General features: G+C 35.6%; 1 protein-coding gene across 3 annotated transcripts in view; it reads left to right on the forward strand.

The window, feature by feature from the left end:
* Dlg2 (discs large MAGUK scaffold protein 2) overlaps positions 1 to 19,095 on the forward strand; it is a 2,025,432-nt gene that overhangs the window by 15,144 nt on the left and 1,991,193 nt on the right. For 2 of the 3 annotated variants that reach the window (XM_074081712.1, XM_074081675.1), the window contains exons 1-3: positions 4,084 to 4,101; positions 6,854 to 6,965; positions 8,486 to 8,617. In XM_074081712.1, coding sequence (XP_073937813.1) covers positions 4,099 to 4,101; positions 6,854 to 6,965; positions 8,486 to 8,617 — 247 coding nt within the window. In that variant the 5' untranslated portion in view covers positions 4,084 to 4,098. Of the gene's footprint in view, positions 1 to 4,083; positions 4,102 to 6,853; positions 6,966 to 8,485; positions 8,618 to 19,095 lie in introns of those variants that run through there. The other variant, XM_074081674.1, reaches the window with a different exon arrangement.

Genomic DNA, 19,095 nt, shown 5'->3' on the forward strand with positions numbered 1-19,095 from the left:
GCTTTGTGGTTCCATATAGATTTGAGACTTGTATTTTTCATTCTGTGAAAAATGTCATTGGCATTTTGATAGAGATTTCATGGACTCTGTAAGTTGCTTTGGGTAGTATTAACATTTAAACAATATTGGTTCTTTTAATCCACAAATGCAGTATATCTTTCCATTTTTTGTGATCACTTCAATTTTTTTCATCAATGCTTTATAATCTTGATTGTAGAGATCTACAACTTCTTTGATTAAATTCATTCCTAGGTATTTTATTTTTTGTAACTACTGTAGAGATTGCTTTCTTGAATTTTATTTTAGATAATTCACTATTGGCATATAGCAATGCTACCAAATTTGTATGTTGAGTTTGTGTTCTACAGCTTTGTTGAATTCATCAATTTGTATTAACAGTTTTCAGTGGAGTTTTGGGGATTTTCTATATATAAGATAATGCCATCTACAAACAGTGACAATTTGGCTTCTTCTTTTCAATTTGGTTGCCCTTTCTTTCTCTTGCCTGATTGCTTAGGCTAGGACTTCTAGGACTATGTTAGATAAAAGTAGTGAAAGTGGTCATCCTTGTCTTGTTTCGTATATTAGACATGAAGCTTTCAGCTTTTCCTCACTCAGTATAATACTAGTTTATTTTAAGTGGCCTTTATTTTGTTCAAGTATGTTCTTTCTGTACCTAATTTATTCAGTGTTTTTTTTTTATCATGAAAGGATGCTGAATTTTATCAAATGCCTTTTCTGCATCTGTTGAGTAGACAATTCTACTGATGTGGTGTATTACATTTATTAGTTTGCATATATTGAATCATCATTGCATCACTGGGATGAATCCCAATTGATCATGGTGAATAATCTTTTTAATGTGCTGTTTGATTTGGTTTGCCAGTATTTTGTTGGGGAGTTTTGCATCTGTGTCATCAAGGATATTGTCCTGTAGTTTTCTCTGTTTGTTTTAGTATGTTCTCATCTGGTTTTGGTATCAAGGTAATGTTGGTCTCATAGAATGTGTTTAGAAGAATTCTTTCCTTGTTTGTGAGTGTGTGTGTGTGTGTGTGTGTGTGTGTGTGTGTGTGTTTTGGAATAACTTAAGATGTTTGGTAGAATTCAGGAATGAAGCCATATGGTTTTGGGCTTTTCTTTGAAAGGAGAATTTTTATTACTAACCCTATCTCATCACTTGTTATTTATGTGTTCGGGTTTCCTAGTTCTTCATTAGTCAGTCTTGGTAAGGTGTATGTGTCTATGAATTTGTTCTTCTAGATTATCAACTTTTTGGCCATTGCTATTCTAATATCCCTAATGATCTTTTGTATTTCTATAGTGACAGCTGTAATGTCTTACTTTTTCATTTTTGATTTCAAATATTAAAGTCACTGTCCTTTTTCTAGTTAGTCTAATTAGATAACTCTCCACTTGCTCTCCATTGCTTCTGACATTTTGGATTTTTGATATCTCATTTTATATTTTTCTATATTGTCTGTCTCTTATCATATTGATATAGTTTTTATTATTTTTGTTTTGTTTTTAATCATCATACTAAAACATGAATGGTTTACCCATGTCACTTATAATACTAGCTGGGATTGCAGGCATAAGTACCATTAACTGGCTTGTGGGTTTGATAACTTTTTGCCCAGGATGGAGTCAAACCATGATTCTCCCAGTCTCTGCCTTTTGAGTAGCTGGGATTACAGGCATGAGTCATGGTGCCCCAATCAGGAAGATTTCCATTATTTCTTTGACTAAACTTTCTAACTTTTTGACATTCTCAAGTTCTTCTTAAAACCCAGTAATCTGAATACTTGCTCTTTAACACTGTCCTGAACTTCCTATAGGCTTTGCTTATTCTTTTCATTCCTTTTTCTTCTTTCCTCATCAACAGTGCATTTCTAAATAGCCTGTCTTCAAGCTCATTTTAATTCTTTCTTGTGTTCAATCTATCCTGCTGCTGCTGCCTTCTATGTTTTTTAAAAAATTTTGCTGGGTATATTTTCCAGTTGAAGAATTTGTTTGAATTTTTAAAAAAATTGCTTCCTCAAGAGGTTCTTCTGTTAGAATATAGAAGTATTTCTCTTTGATTTTTCATGCTCATTGAGTTTCCTTAAAATAGCTGCTTTAAATATTCTGTCTGAGAGTTCTCCCATATTGATTACTACCTGGTCAATTTCTGGTACCTTGTTTTGAATGCTAGGTGAGGTCATGGTTTCCAGAAAGCTCTTGATGCTTGTTGGCATGCACATCATCTGCCCCTTGAAGGATTAGGCGTTTATTCTAGTTTTCCTAATCTGGCTTAGTTTGTGCCTGTTTTTCGGAAATTCTATATAGGCGGCTATTTTCTGTGAGCCTGTAATTACTTCCAGTATTGCAGCACTGGATGAGGCCTAGATCCATATTTTCTGGGAGTTGCTATTGGTGTATTGTCACTGTTTTAGTACTAGACAGCAGTGGAGCCCTGGTTTGTCCCAAATACATTGTTGGTATATTGTTCAGAATGAAATAGGACAGTACTTTGAAATAGTGAACTGTACCCAAAGGCCTCTCCCTGAGGCCAGGGTGGGCCCAGATGTCTCATCCACAGTTCCTGGCTTGTTGCCATGGACAGACTAGCCTCTGGCTCCTATGTCACAACTGTGGCCACAGTTTAATCAAGCTGTGTCCCACCCTTAGGACATAGCCCACCAAGGTCAACATAACATTGATTTAGGACTAAGGTCCACACTGGTATAAACTGCCTGTTGCTGAGGTGGATTTCTGGCCCAAGACCACTGCAAACAGAGGTAATACTAGCTAGAATTACATCCAACAGACTGCAGCCACATGTCTTCCCTTGGCAATGGTCTGTTTTAGAGGCTCCACGCAGGTAGGCCTGGGGATGGAGGCTGTTAAGGATTTATCCATTGTTAGATTTCACCAACTTAGCACTGAGTTCCAGGACAAAGTCTTGTGCTTACTACCCTATTGAATAGGGTCTTATACCACACTGTGCTGCCAGAAGTTGGGGTAGTGTTGGTGAAAGCAGTCCCTTGGCTACTTAGGTTAACACTAAACTGGGTCATGCTTGAGTCTTATCACCTCAAAACCTACACAGCTTCAGGGTGCATCAGGGCTCATCAGCTGGTAGTGATACATTTCAAAACATGAATCTATCCCACCAGCATCAGGTCTCTGCCTAGTGTTGGGGCAGTTCTAGAACCCCATATGCAAGCATTGACCTTGGTGACAACTGTGATGCAGTGGGCAGAGTCAGTCCCTTGGCTACCAAGGCTGATGCTATGCTGGGCTGTACCCGAGTCCTACAACCACAGGGACCTGTATAGTGTTGGGAGGAGGGTAGGTATGCGTACAGGCCTACTCCAAGGCTTGAAATTATGTAGGCCAAAACTCAAGTCTGTCCCCCTGGTGCACTTGTCTCAAGGCCTTCAGTTTCTTTTGGGTGCTGGTTCTTACAATAGTGAGCCTGGCACTGAGCGCCAAGACAAAACCTTGGTCTTTAGAAGGTGGAGTCTTGCTCCTACTTTTGTCACTATATGTTAGGGAAGGTTGGTGAAGGCAGTTAGCCACTTGGCCTAACACAATTCTTGTGCCTTAGTCTGTGGGTATTGCCTTGATTGTAGGGGGTGTGGAGTTTTTCCCAGCACTGAGTATTGAGGCACACCTACTATTGGGTTTTATGCCTAAGGGCTAGACTTAATTCTTTTTCCTTCCTCCAAATGGGAGGTTTCCCTTCATGCTCAGCTGCTTGGAGATGAAGGAGGTGTTATATGGACAAGTCTTTCTTCTTGTATTCTTCCAAGTGTCTTTTTGTTTTGTACTATGGTCTCTTATCTGATTTCCTTAGCTCTTGTGAAGGTAATTTGGTGTGTGAGTAGCTGTTCAACTTAGTGTGTCCATGGGGAGGCAATCATTAGAGGATCTTATCAGCCACCATCTTGTTCTGCCTTCAGCAGGCATTAATTTTTATATTGCTAACTTTGTTTGGTAAAAGAGCACTAACTATATGTCCTCCTCCATCCATTTTAAGGGAGGAAGCTTGAAATTTGCCTTGCTGCCAAGGTGATACATGAACACAGATATGAGTGAAGTGAAGGAGCAAGCTCTATGGTAATTGAAGGGAGAGTATTATGGGAAGAGTAGCAAGTTTAAAGGCTCTGACATAGGAGAGTTCTCAGTAAATTTGAGAAAGAGTGGAAACCAGTGTAGTTAGAGTACCTTGAACAAGAGGAGAAGTTAAGATGGGCATGGTGGCTCATGCCTGTAATCTCAGTACTTGGGAGGCTGAGACAGGAAGATTATGAGTTTGTGGAAGCTTGGGCTACATAGTAAGGCTCTGTCTCAAAAAAATACAAAAAAGAAAGTGGGGTCAGAGGTTAGGGTCTTGCTCTGAGTGGGCTGGGAAGTCACTGGGTTTAAGTTGAGTGATGACTTAGAAGAATCTTTCATTATGCCGTGTTTAGAAAAGACTATGGAGGGATGCCCAAGGTGGCAGAATATAGATCAGTGGGAGAGCAATGCAATAATATAAAGGATAGATGATGGTGGTCTTGGCCAGGGTGGGATCACTGGAGGTTGTGAGAAGTGGTGGGATTCTGTATATAATTTGATATTAAATGTATTGATGGGTTAGATGTAGAGAGTTAGAAGAGAAGAATAAAGGGTGACTCCAAAGATTTGGGCCTGAATAATTAGAAGGATGAGAAATGGAGAACATTTCATGAGAAGTATATTGAGGGTGGGTGGATAAGATCAGGAGTTCAGTTGTATTATGTTCAGTTTGAGATGCTTATTAGACATCCAAATGGAAATGTTTAGAATTCCTTTGAATATGAGTCTGGAATTTAGAGGAAAATCCTGAGCTATATAAATTTGGGAGTCTGAGGATACTGGTAATATTATTTAAAGCCAAGATACTGGATAGATTACCTAAAGAGTGAGAATAAAAACAAGTCTTACGATGCTTAGAGGCTTGAGAAATGAGGGAGAATAGTGAAGCTGACTGATTTCCTCCATGATGTGGGAGAAAAACCTAGAAGAGAATGCTACCCCAGAAGCAGATGTGTGCTGGAGCTGGCTCATGCAGCTTGCAAGAGCTTATTAAATTTTTAGTAAGTTCATGAACTGATTGTTAAACATAGCCATTTAAAATTATGTAATCTTAAATCAAATAAATTACATTAAAAATGAAAATAAGTCATTAAGATTCATCAATGCTTAATCATTTTCATTGTGATACTCTTTCTTCTCTGGAAGTTGTTTCTACCTATTGTTTCCATGGTGGAAAATGTATATAATGATATGTGGCTGTGCATCTCTTCCTAGGTCTGTATTTAGTGATGTCATGCTTGAAATTCACCATGGTAGCAATATTTACACCTTGGAAATTGCAAATGCCACAAATTGGGGCTTGATTTATTGTTTTACTCATAATAAGCAAATGATAAGGAAACTTCTAGTAATGTAAGTGCAAGTTAAATGTATATTGTGTCTATACCTATTACATTTAAATTAACCCATAGATTGAGGTAATATATACCCACTATTCAAAAATTATTACCTGATTTAGCAACAATCCCATAGCTAGTGAAAAATTGAGGTTTTATTTTAATCTTAATTTTATTCATTAATGTGTCAAAAATTAACCATTAGTCAGTTTCCTATTATGTTAACAAATATCTAAGATAAATCAACTTAAAAAGTGGAAAGGTTTATTTTGGCTCAGTTTAAGAGATTTCAGTCTGTGGTCACTTGGTGCTCTTATTTTGGGCCTGCGAAGGCACTGTGCATCATGGTGGGAGCACACGACTGCCTGTTTACCTCATGGCAGCTGAGAAGTGAAGGAAGGGACTGGGGTCCCAGTATCCATATTAAAAGCATGACCTAATTACCTAATTTCTGCCAGCTAGGCCTTGCCTCTTAAAGGTTCCTCCACCTCCCTGCAGTGCCATTTGTTAGGGGCCAAGTATTTTACACATGGACGTTTAGGTGACATTTCAGATCCAAACTATAGCACCAACATTCATGTTGGAACTACTCATTCATCGATTACAACCTTAAATTGGCTATGATAACCAGAATTTGACAAAAATCAACAAAAGTATTCTCCCACCCAAGTACTACCCAGGCTCCACCCTGCTTAGCTTCTGAGATCAGAAGACATTGGGTGAGTTCAGGGTGGTATGGCTGTAGACAACAAAACCATGGTCAAGAATCAGCTAATAAAATTTACAGTAAGAAGTCCCATATCTTAGCTTTACATTAGTAAAATGTATAATAAACTAATGTATGCATGTAGGTGTATACATTTTCTTTTTACGTGGTGAGCTGATTAAACATTTTCCAGCACACTGATGCTTAGAGGTTAGAGGAGAAAGTGTTTCCAGGAGTGCAACAGTATCAGAGGATACTGATGGGTCAAGTGAGAGGACTGAGAATTGGCCATTGGGGTTTTAAATATGGAGATGATAGGTGACATTGATGAGCTGTTTAGTGAAATTGCAAGAAAGTTTGATTAGAGAGTGAAAGGAAAGGATGTAGAGATAATAAACATTTCAAGGAATTTTGTCATAAAGAGGAACAGAAAAATGAAGACTGTGGCTAGAAAGAAGTAGAGTTAAGGAACATTTTAAAAGTCACTGATATTTCCATTTTTTATGATGATGGGAATGAATAAAAAGCAGTTGACAATGCAGCAATGTTCTTGAGTAGAGGATAGCTGCTCAAGTAGAGGAGCTAACTTTTGATAGACACACAAAGCATAACACAGAGGGAAGATGGAAAAATGGGTACAGTTGCAGGTAGTCAGTAGATGGCGTGTTAGGAGTTTGTTAACATTACCTTCTCATTTCCCATGAAACAGGAATTAATGTATCAGCAGAGAAAGACTGTGGGGAAGTATTGGAAAGTTCAGAAGAAAGAAGGAACGTTTTGTGTGGAAGTAAAGTGCTCAGTAAATATGACCTGTTGTTATTGTATGTAGTTTATTTCTTAAAGCGGCATGTTGGAGGGGAAGAGGGCTTTTAAAATTCAAGGACAAGTATCACCTACTGCATGTAAAGAGTGTCACTGGCGATTTCCTTCAAGGATACTTTGTTTTGTGAGAGATGAAAACATTATTCAAGTTTTACCACAGCTTGGAATAGTGGCACATGTCTGTGATCCCAGCTACTTGTGAGATGGATATCAGAAACATTACTGTTCAAGGCCCTCCTGGATGGGCAAAAAGTTAGTGAGACCCTGTCTCAGTCAATGAGCTGTTCGTGGTGGCAGATGTCTGTGAATTCCAGCTACAGGAGAGGCTGTAGGTAGCAGTGTTAAAATCTGAGACCAGCTCTGGGCAAAAATGGGAGAACCTACCCAAAAAATAACTAGCACAAAAAGGACTGGGGTGTGGCTCAAGTGGTAGAGCACCTGCCTAGCAAGTGTGGGGCCCTGAGTTCAAACCCCAGTACCGCCAAAAAATAAATAATAAATAAATGAATAAAGAACCAGCCAAAAAGCAAAAGACAATGAAGTCTTACTATAACAGGGTATATATTAAGGATGCCTCTGCATGTAAAGAAGTAATGACTCAAAAAGATGTTTTTCTAGGGACAAAAAGAATACCTTCAGGATTTCAAGAAAGGGGAGATAGTGATTAATTTTGACCATAATAGATGGCTTTATGGAAGAGAGCATTTGAGTGAAGACTAAATTAAGCAAAGGGAGGCCTTCAGTGGACTTATAATTGCTTTTTATGTGCTAGACATTGTGTATACATTGTTTTATTTAATCCTGGTACCAGTGAGGAAACTGAAGCTCAGAAAGGTTAAATAACGTTAGTAGTCATAACCAGATCTAGCTGACAATGAACCCATTTCCATATAACACACTGATTGGTGGGAGAGATGTTGACATTCGGTAGGATATCCCAGTACGGTGAGTGACAGGAGAAAAGAAAAGCACAGATGTGAGAAAAAACAAAGGAAGTGTAAGTGTGTGTGTGTGTGTGTGTGTGTGTGTGTGTGTAGAGAGAGAAGTGGGAGGAAAAGTGAATAATCTGGTGTGACTTGGGCAATGTGTTGGGAGGAGATGGTGAATACAGTGGGAAATAAGGCTGAAAATATGAATTGTAAATTATCATGGGAGATAGACCTCAAAGGTCAGGTTAAAGACTCAACATTATTCTACAGGAAGTCATCAATTTGAAGATAGATTTTTTTTTTTAACAAAAGAGTATCACATCTACTATGTGAACATCTGTCCAGAATTGTATTCTTCATTTTGTATTGTTTCAAAGTTGCAGATTCTTTTGGAAGGCAGGACTATAGGAAATAAAAATATAGGGTTTTGAGTGTAACTGTCAATTTCATATGGTAGTTTATGGAACATATTATTATTTTATTAAATTGTTTCATGTCATGCAATTAGGAAGACAGCTATAGAAAAGATGAATATTAGTACACTATAGTTCTAAGACCATATCAGAGAATTTAAAAATTATGTTTTTCAGATACTGACCGAGCTTTGTCATTACTGGAAGAATACTGCAAAAAATTAAGAAAACCAGAGGAGCAGCTTTTGAAAACTGCTGTTAAAAAGGTGATGAGCATTTTTAAGAGCAGCTTATTCCAAGCTTTGCTGGGTATGTATCACAAAAATTATTTATCATCTCAATGGCTAGAATTAGACTCATAGTTTGAATAATGCTGTCCAAGAACCTGATGTTAATCAAATGGATAATTTTCCCTGATGCCAGAAGGGAAGATTTGTTTTTCCTTTTTAAAAAAATTTAATGCTTGCCTAAAAAAGAATTGTTACAAAATAGAAATAAGGGTTAGATTATTGAAAAAACATAAATATTAAAAGAATATTTTGTATAAGAAGTAAACTTTACACAGATTAAAACCCCTGAATAGTTTGCTGGAAAATGTTGGGATAGACATTCTAGAGAAAGATGCTGCCTTCCTCTAGAGCAGGAACTGTCTAACACAAAAATGCCAGGTTACGCTCTACTTAGAATCGCAGTTCTACTTCCACTCTCTTAAAACAAAAATAAAAACATTATTTTCCATCTTTCTTGTTTGTCTTAGAAAGTTTATGATCCAGAATTGAAGAATTTATTGGTAAAAATTTCAGTGCTTTTTATCAATTTGTCATAAATCTAGCCATGTAATCATATCATTATACATACATTCTTTGCATTTATGCAAATAGATAACTTTTAATTTTTATGAATTTCATTCATAATAATTTAAGAGACAAAATAAACTAGCAAAAGATATAAACAAATATTTCCCCTAACAGAAAAAATGAACTAAATACAGTACATTTTATTTATTTATTTATTTATTTGTGGTGCTGGGGATCAAGTTAAGGGCTCCATGCATGCTAGACAACAATACAATACATTTAAAAAGAAATAGCTGAGTCTATTAGACATTTTCATTGCTCTTTTGTGTTGGTGATTATTAAAATGAAGTCTAAAAATACTGTATGAAGCTTAAATATTTTATCTGTTTTTAATTGTAAATATCTATATTTATCGATACAACTTCCTATCTTATAGTTTAAATATAATTTAAAAAATTTAAACTTTGAGAAATTGAAAAATCAGTTTATTGACTATAAATATAAATAAAAAGCTTTATAGGATTATTTGCCTGTGGTTTAATTTCTTCAAAATAGTCTATTGTGACTGTCAAGAATTAATGATACATATAATCAGCTAGTATTAAATAAAAACAAACTTAAATGGAGTCTTAGCATTTAAATAAACATTGTCATTAGAGAATAGTATTTTAGAGAACATTTGAAACCACAAATTTCCCAAATTAAAACTTAATAGTGTCATCTAGTTGATAATTAGTAAAAACCATTAACTAAATGGCATTGTGTCTAAATAGTTTTGTATGATATGTTTAGCTAAGACTGGCTATGTTTTTTGAGAGTTTGAGCTTTTGAGAAATTGATTTAGGAAGAGTGTTGTTGGATTATTTAGATAATTCTACTACATTTTGATAGCGTAATCATTTTATGCCACCATTACCGAGCGAATAAAAGGACAAACGGGTTTAAAAAATGCATTTTGTTATTATTTTAAGTGAATGGCTAAAAGCTTGTAGTATAGTTTGATTTTCTCCAATAAATGAGAGACAATACTAATCTGTAAAGAGCAGTTATGTAAGTAATCCCAATACCCAGCTTTGAGTGTATAATTCACTTTAGCTGGACTTTAAAGTCATTTGGGGATAACCAAAGTACAAAGAATGGAGCACAATACATAAAAACATAATTTGTATTGAATTCTATGTGGGTAGCTAAGTTCTGATTGCTAATTTATTATTTATTGACTGCTTAAGTGGTTTTGATGTGCATTTTCTTTAAGGACTCCAAAGAAGTTCTGAAGAAGAATTATATCTTTATAAAATCAAAGCAGAGAGGCATTGGTAAATAAGACATCATTTATTTTTATTTTAATTTTTCATTTTTCTTTTATTATTCATATGTGCATACAAGGCTTGGTTCATTTCTCCCCCATCCCCCCACCCCCTCCCTTACCACCCACTCCGCCCCCTCCCTCCCCCCCCAATACCCAGCAGAAACTATTTTGCCCTTATTTCTAATTTTGTTGTAGAGAGAGTATAAGCAATAATAGGAAGGAACAAGGGTTTTTGCTGGTTGAGATAAGGATAGCTATACAGGGCATTGACTCACATTGATTTCCTGTGCGTGGGTGTTACCTTCTAGGTTAATTCTTTTTGATCTAACCTTTTCTCTAGTACCTGTTCCCCTTTTCCTATTGGCCTCAGTTGCATTTAAGGTATCTGCTTTAGTTTCTCTGCATTAAGGGCAACAAATGCTAGCTAGTTTTTTAGGTGTCTTACCTATCCTCATCCCTCCCTTGTGTGCTCTCGCTTTTATCATGTGCTCAAAGTCCAATCCCCTTGTTGTGTTTGCCCTTGATCTAATGTCCACATATGAGGGAGAACATACGATTTTTGGTTTTTTGAGCCAGGCTAACCTCACTCAGAATGATGTTCTCCAATTCCATCCATTTACCAGTGAATGATAACATTTCATTCTTCTTCATGGCTGCATAGAATTCCATTGTGTATAGATACCACATTTTCTTAATCCATTCGTCAGTGGTGGGGCATCTTGGCTGTTTCCATAACTTGGCTATTGTGAATAGTGCCACAATAAACATGGATGTGCAGGTGCCTCTGGAGTAACAGTCTTTTGGGTATATCCCCAAGAGTGGTATTGCTGGATCAAATGGTAGATCGATGTCCAGCTTTTTAAGTAGCCTCCAAATTTTTTTCCAGAGTGGTTGTACTAGTCTACATTCCCACCAAACAGTGTAAGAGGGTTCCTTTTTCCCCGCATCCTCGCCAACACCTGTTGTTGGTGGTGTTGCTGATGATGGCTATTCTAACAGGGGTGTGGTGGAATCTTAGCGTGGTTTTAATTTGCATTTCCTTTATTGCTAGAGATGGTGAGCATTTTTTCATGTGTTTTCTGGCCATTTGAATTTCTTCTTTTGAGAAAGTTCTGTTTAGTTCACCTGCCCATTTCTTTATTGGTTCATTAGTTTTGGGAGAATTTAGTTTTTTAAGTTCCCTATATATTCTGGTTATCAGTCCTTTGTCTGATGTATAGTTGGCAAATATTTTCTCCCACTCTGTGGGTGTTCTCTTCAGTTTAGAGACCATTTCTTTTGATGAACAGAAGCTTTTTAGTTTTATGAGGTCCCATTTATCTATGCTGTCTCTTAGTTGCTGTGCTGCTGGGGTTTCATTGAGAAAGTTCTTACCTATACCTACTAACTCCAGAGTATTTCCTACTCTTTGCTGTATCAACTTAAGAGTTTGTGGTCTGATATTAAGATCCTTGATCCATTTTGAGTTAATCTTGTTATAGGGTGATATACATGGATCTAGTTTCAGTTTTTTGCAGACTGCTAACCAGTTTTTCCAGCAGTTTTTGTTGAAGAGGCTGCTATTTCTCCATCGTATATTTTTAGCTCCTTTGTCAAAGATAAGTTTCTTATAGTTGTGTGGCTTCATATCTGGGTCCTCTATTCTGTTCCACTGGTCTTCATGATAAGACATCATTTATGGTCTATAGTTTGCTTTCTCTCTTCTCCCTGCTCTTTTTTATTGTTGTTACAGATAGTGGAAGACAGAGGCTTCCCCTATTGTTTTGATATTCAGATAGCCAATACATTGAAATAATACCCTGAATGAATTTCAGCTAACTGAATAAAAGAAGAGAATCATAATGCAGAAAAACTAACAAAATGGACAGTGAAATGGAATATTATTGCTGCAGAATGTAATGTAATATTGTGACCATGAAACTGAACCTTCTCTGTATAAAAGAGCCACTCTAAAAGTAAACACTATCCTCTTTTTGTAGCTGTTTTGTCATATGATTGATTAATGCCTCCTCCCCAGACTTGTATGTCTTAGATGGTATAATCTTTGAATACCAGAATTCTGTCTAAATAACTGTGATCAGTATCTTAGTATGCAAAAACATTTTATGAATAAGATCTTTGATAACATCTTAGAAAGTGATAGTAAATGTATTGTTTTTTCAATTTTTTAAATATAACTTTATCTGATTATAGAAGTAATAGGTATATTCATTTTGAATTTTTTTTGTGTGTTACTGGGGCTTGAACTCAGGGCTTACACCTTGAGCCACTCCATCAGCCCTTTTTTGTGAAGGGTTTTTTCAGGATTGGGTCTCATGACCTATTTGCCCTGGCTGGTTTTGAACCACGATCCTCCTGATCTCTGTCTCCTGAGTAGTTAGAATTACAGATATGAGCCATCAGCGTCTGGGTCATTTTGAAAAATTTTAAATGAAGAATGTAAAAGAATATAAAACCCAAAGAATGGTAACGCATAATGTTTTCATGGCAAATAGCAGGATTTCTGATAAATATGGAGAACGATGAACTGATTGATCAACTTTCTTCCTCATTTCTTGGGTCCTATATTATTTGTTTTGATTTTCCATTTACAAATAACTGACCATGGAAAAAGGTACTTTGAAAATTAGTAATCAATGTTCATTAATGTACAAAACAAAAATACCTGAGCAATATGCTAGAAGGTATACATTTAGATGTTAGGCTTAGGGTGACATCTTGTGGCACTACCAAGGGAAAAAAATTATCCAGTGGATAATTACAATTTTATGGTAATTACAATATCAACATTTTCTAGAGCTTTAACATAAGTAAATTAGAATTCCATGATGTTAGAAATTAATTTAAATCTTTTAAATTTAGAATAGCTAAAACATTCAGATTTCCAAGGTATTCTATTAGGTATTTTTTGTTCGTTTAGGTGATGAGAAGCAAGATGGAACATTTTTATTATTTTTATGCTTCTAGATCTGCCTTGAAAATTTAAATGCTATATTGCCACCATAATTATTTGTGAGAACTATTTTAATAATATAGCAGGCTAGTAGGCTAGTTTGCTTTCAGATATGTTACATAAATGTGCTTTATTTTTATGACTTACTGAAAATTATATGTTATTCTTTAGTTATTACTTATATAAGTTTGGAAAGAATGATGTGTATAAATATGAATGCATATATATAACATATTATCTATACATGTAGATGTATTACAGATTTTAACCCCTTCCAAAACCTTCTTAGACTTGTTTATCTAATTTATTCACTTACTTCACTACCTTTTTTGAGGGAGAACTTTTTTGGAATGATTTAGAAGAAAGCAGGAATACAGTGATACTTTCTTTAAAACTCTACCAGTAGTGACATCTTAGAAAAGTGCTCATGCTATTTTACATAGGCTGTTTACCCTTACATATCAGATTTTGTGTTAGAATAGATTACTTTTCATTTATATTAAGCTTAACAGAGAACCCTATGAACACATGCGATTATTAGTGATAGTGTTGACATAGTAGGTGTACTACATATTGTGATTTGTCATCTCCTTATTGAAACATTCTACCACATCCCTACTTGCCAGAAGCTTTAACTAGTCCTTTCATTGTTTCAGTCTTTTGTTCAAATTTCTGTAAAGCACTCACCACATTGCCTTATGATAAATTGAATATATTTCTGTCCCATCAATAGTTTTGTGAGCATCTTGAGGGTAAGGGTTATATCTAATGAACTTTTGTACCCCAGTATGCAGACCTTTAATAATAATACTATAACTTCAATAAATTTTTTACTCATCTACTCAACAGTTGTTTAAAAACTACTTGTTATGTGTTAGATATTGTGTTATATGATAGGCATGCAATAGTCAACTATGGAAGACAGTGCTTACTCTTGTGGGTAAGTGGAGGCAATCAAGTAGAAGAAAAGAGACACTGTATAAGCAAATAGTTAATTATTTAATTATAGTGGTGGTAAATGCACAAAATAAATACATATAAGAGTTTTTAAAATCACATTTTGGTTTGAGTTAAAATACCTACATATTTTCCCACTATAGTAATTCTAATGTAATATTTTTATTACAAAATAATACCTATTTGAAACATGGCTATTTTGGTCTTAACTATTAATAATAATTTATACTTTTGCCACCTGGTCATGAGAAAGTCAAGGAATTTTCATGGATTATAGTGGGTATGAAGGCACATTATCTTTATGTGAATTTGGAATAACTTGGCTCTTAATCCTTTAAAACAGAGGTTCTCAAAATGAAGTTCTTGTACCAGCAGCACCTATGAACTTGGTTAGCATTATAAACCCTGGAGTTTCACTCCAGACCTACCAAATCAGAAACTCTTAAGTGGGGTGCAGCAGGCAGTGTTTTAACAACTGTTTCAGGTGATACTGAGATGTGCTGGACTTTGAGAATGTGTGTTCTTAATGATCAGATATTTGACCATTCAAAGAAAGTATATAGTAGGTGAATATTATTAATGAATTTAGACTATAGCATTTCTTCATTCTTAGGTTTTATAAAGATATGCTTTAGTATTTAACAAGTTTAATGAACCGTTATCATTCTGGGACATGTCTTCAGTATTTTGAGCATCCATAAATGCCCAAATATCATTATGGCATCAAATTTTCCTTTAAAAATAATACAGTATATTAAGTTTAATGAACCGTTATCATTCTGGGACATGTCTTCAGTATTTTGAGCATCCATAAATGCCCAAATATCATTATGGCATCAAATTTTCCTTTAAAAATAATACAGTATATTTGATCTCCCCCTTTGAATACTTAATGGTTGTTTCTACCTATACTGCTATGGTGAGAGAACAGCAAAGCTACATTGGGCTGCTACTGTTGGGCTATGTACATTAGGCACACTCACTAGGTAATTCTTGCTGCTACTCATAACCTAAATGCATGTGCTCCAGTAAAATGAACAAGTTACATGTTATGGACCTTCAAATAAATCTTGACTGGTTAAAATAGTGAATGTTAAATTCTTGGGTACTAAAGTCTACTTATTCCTACTTCTTTGTTTATAGTACTCATTTAAATACAAGGATTGCTGATATTCCAATTATTGCAATTGAGTAGTAGTAATCCACAAAGTATTTATGAAATGTTTACTTACTTACATAGACATACAAAGGTGCATGTTATAAGGACCAAATCCCTACCCTTAAGAAACAATTGACCCTTGAGGTTGTTTGGGCAGGTAATATTCACATACATGCAAAAAAGGCACATGTTTAGAGAACTAAACTCTCGAGGCTGGATCAAAGTTGCTATAGGAGTTCAGAGAAGCATGAGACCACTGTAAATTGGTTCCAACAGGAGATTTTTTATATGAAATGTGAATTTGAACTAAATCTTGTCACTGATAGGATTTGGGTTAGAAGAGAGGATAGAGAAGGATATTTCCCCATCCATTCATCCATTCACTCATTAAAAAGATATTTTTAAATACTGTCCCAACCTTTATGATAAACACTTGGGAGATAAGCATTAAACAAAACTGCACGATTCACTTATAATTGTGATAAATACTGCAAAGCAGAAGTAGAGGGTTCTGTGAGTAAGAGGCTTAACTTTAACAGTCAATCAGGAAAATTAGAAAGTAGTAATTAAAGTGATGAAAATTATACAAACTCTTAGAGACATGAAAGGAGACTTAGAAAATGTATCTGACTGGAATAGGGGTTCAAGATGTTTTTGATATTTTATACTTTTAAAATTCATTTATTCATATGTACATACACTGGGCTATTTCTCCTGCCCCAACCCCTTTTCTCTCCCCCCTGATATTTATACTTTTTAAAATGTCCTCTAGAAGTTGGCTAGGGTGTCATATCTCACCTAAATCTTTTTTTTGAAGACTTTTAAGTTGCATGTTTCCTATGTGGTAGGGTCAAGTATTTTTTAAGCTTGATGCTTTGGGTTTGATGCTATCAGAAGGGTTGGATGTCATTCTTAGTTCTGGATTTTGTATATTATTGCAAGATTTATGTCACCAGATGGCACCATTTAACTAGATTTATGTGTTTCAGATTCTTATAAGGCTGGTTGTAAATGAAGGGTGCTTTTGTTTGTGCCATAGCTGAAATAAGAAAAGTTAATTCATTTTGATGGCAGATGAAACTTCTCTACATAGTAAGATGTGAAAACCCAAAGGTCTTTTTAGGGACTTGAAAGGATCTGGTGATTTGTAAAGTATGTAACAAGTGAAAATTTGGTAATGTTACTAAACTAATACGTGGCAGTTGGCAAAAAGGCAGGACACAAAAGTTTTCCATTTAGATTTTCTTATAGCAAGCATGCTAATATTGATAATATTATAACCTTGTAGTTCAACAACTAGTTTCAGGGACTTGATATACATATTAAAATATAAAGAAAATTCTAAAAGATTATTTTGGGAATAAGCTCTTCATGATCTTCTGCAATAAGTCAAGTGCCATGATTCGTGTCTGTAATCCTTGTCACTTTGGAGACAGATCGGGAGGTTTGTGATTGGAGGCCAGCATGGGCAAATAGTTTGTGAGACCTCATCTTAACCAATGGCACACCTGTCATCCCAAGCTACATGGGAGACTGAGATCAGGAGGATCCTGGTTCCAGGCCAGTCTTGGCAAAAAAGTTTTGGAGACCTCATCTCAACAGAAAAAAGGTATGGTGGCTTGTGGCATCCCAGCGATGGCAGGAAGCTTAAACTAGAAGTTCACTGTGCAGGCTGGCCTGGGCAAAATGCAAGACCCTATCTCCAAAATAACCAAAGTAAAAAAGGATGAAGGTATGGCTCAAGTGGAAGAGTGCCTAGCTAGCAAGTGTGAAGCCCTGAGTTCAAACCCCAGTACTGTCCCCCCCCTCCAAAAAAGATCTTCTTAAATAGTATGGTAGTAATATCTATCTAGTGAACTGTATAACTAAGAAAATTAATATAGGCATTTTCTTAGTATAAAAAGCCCTCTCAAGTAAATGAGTATTTATTATTTGTATAAATACTTCTTTAGTACTTTTCCTACCTTTAAGCAGAATTAATCATTTTCTCCCTTATGTTCCTATAGTATTTGTTCATATTTCTGAAATAGCACTTAGTATGTTGAAATATTCTTAACTAATATATATTGGTTTTCCTCAGTAGACTGTGAGCTTTCTCAATGTAGGGGTTAGTTCTAATATAGCCATTGTGTGGTATGGAATATTCTTTCATTACATTTTCTCATTTGACAAAATATATTTCAATACTTATGTAAGAGGCATTACATAGGTTCTAGGGACTTACTGACAAGAGAGATATGGGCCCTGTTTTCATGGAGCTCAGGGTCTACTACAGGAGAATGGCATAAAGGAATGAGTATAATTATGATGATAACTGTTTGGACTAGACAGATAAAATAATGAAGGGCTTCTTGAACTTGTCAAATTCATATTTTACTGTGTTTGTTCAAAGATGTTTAGCCAAAATCTTAAGTAAGTAGGATTTTATTTTTACTGCATACAAAGTCTGAAGTCAAGCAGTTGATGGCATTTGTCAATATCTCAGGAAAGCTCCAGCCAATGTCTCTAATTATGCTGATATTTCTCTCTTGTTTGTTTTTTATGCTCAAAACATGGAGTCTGTGGTCCCATATACATATTCAAGGCAAGAAGAAAAGGGTAGGAAGAAGGGGAGAGAATAGCCCCAATCATTGTTCTTTTCTTATCAAGAAAGCAAAAAGCTACCCAGGACTATTATCTATGTCATATCTCTCTCCAACACAGATTTTCTCTATGTCAGGTTGGCCTGAACTGGGTCACATGGTCACTGTTAACTTAAGGGAGCCTGAGAAATGTAGGAGAATGTTGTCATGCTTTGTTTAAGTCGATCCTGAGCCACTGGTTTGAGCACATTGCTGCTCCCCACAAGACTGGGATTCTGTTAGTGTGGAACAAGGTGGCAGTGGGTGTTGGATAGAAAATGAATGGTATCCATTGTAAATATACTGTTATATACTGTTAATGTATGTATTATTAAAGCTATTTTAAAGTCATGAAAACTGAAGTTCAGTGGTTAAATAATTTGATCAAGATTTCATAATTTTAGCCAGGCATGGTGGTCCACTACTATAATGTCAGCACTCAAGAGGCAGAGGCAGGAGGATGGAGAATTTTAGCCAGCCTGGGATCTACAATGAGACCCTGTCTCAAAACCAAAACAAAACAACAAAAAATTATACAATTTTCAGCTCCATGACTAAAATTGGATGTTGAGAACTTAGACAAGAAATTAGAGAACTGCAGAAGGTGATGTAGAACCCTTATTCTTTCAAAAGATATTGCTAAGACTTGACTGAATTTGTCACCAGAAGACCTGAAGGACAACTGTCTTCCTTTATTACAAAAGGGATTGAGAGTCAGTAGAAACTGTTTGCAGCCCTAGTCTCTCTATGTATATATGATCTTTGGCAATTCACTTGGTCTTTGTGGATCTCAATATCTTAATTTATAAAATTAGATTTTCCTTCTTAATTTTGGTGGTCCTTTATGACTCTCACTTTTTTTTTTTTGTGGTACTAGGGCTTGAACTCAAGGCCTACACCTTGAGTTACTTCACCAGTCCCCCCACCTTTTTTTGTGAATTGTTTTTTTGAGATAGGGTCTCATGAACTATTTGCTCAGGCTGGATTCAAA

This window comes from Castor canadensis, chromosome 1 (assembly GCF_047511655.1).
Source record: "Castor canadensis chromosome 1, mCasCan1.hap1v2, whole genome shotgun sequence".
Classification (NCBI taxonomy): Eukaryota; Metazoa; Chordata; class Mammalia; order Rodentia; family Castoridae; genus Castor; species Castor canadensis.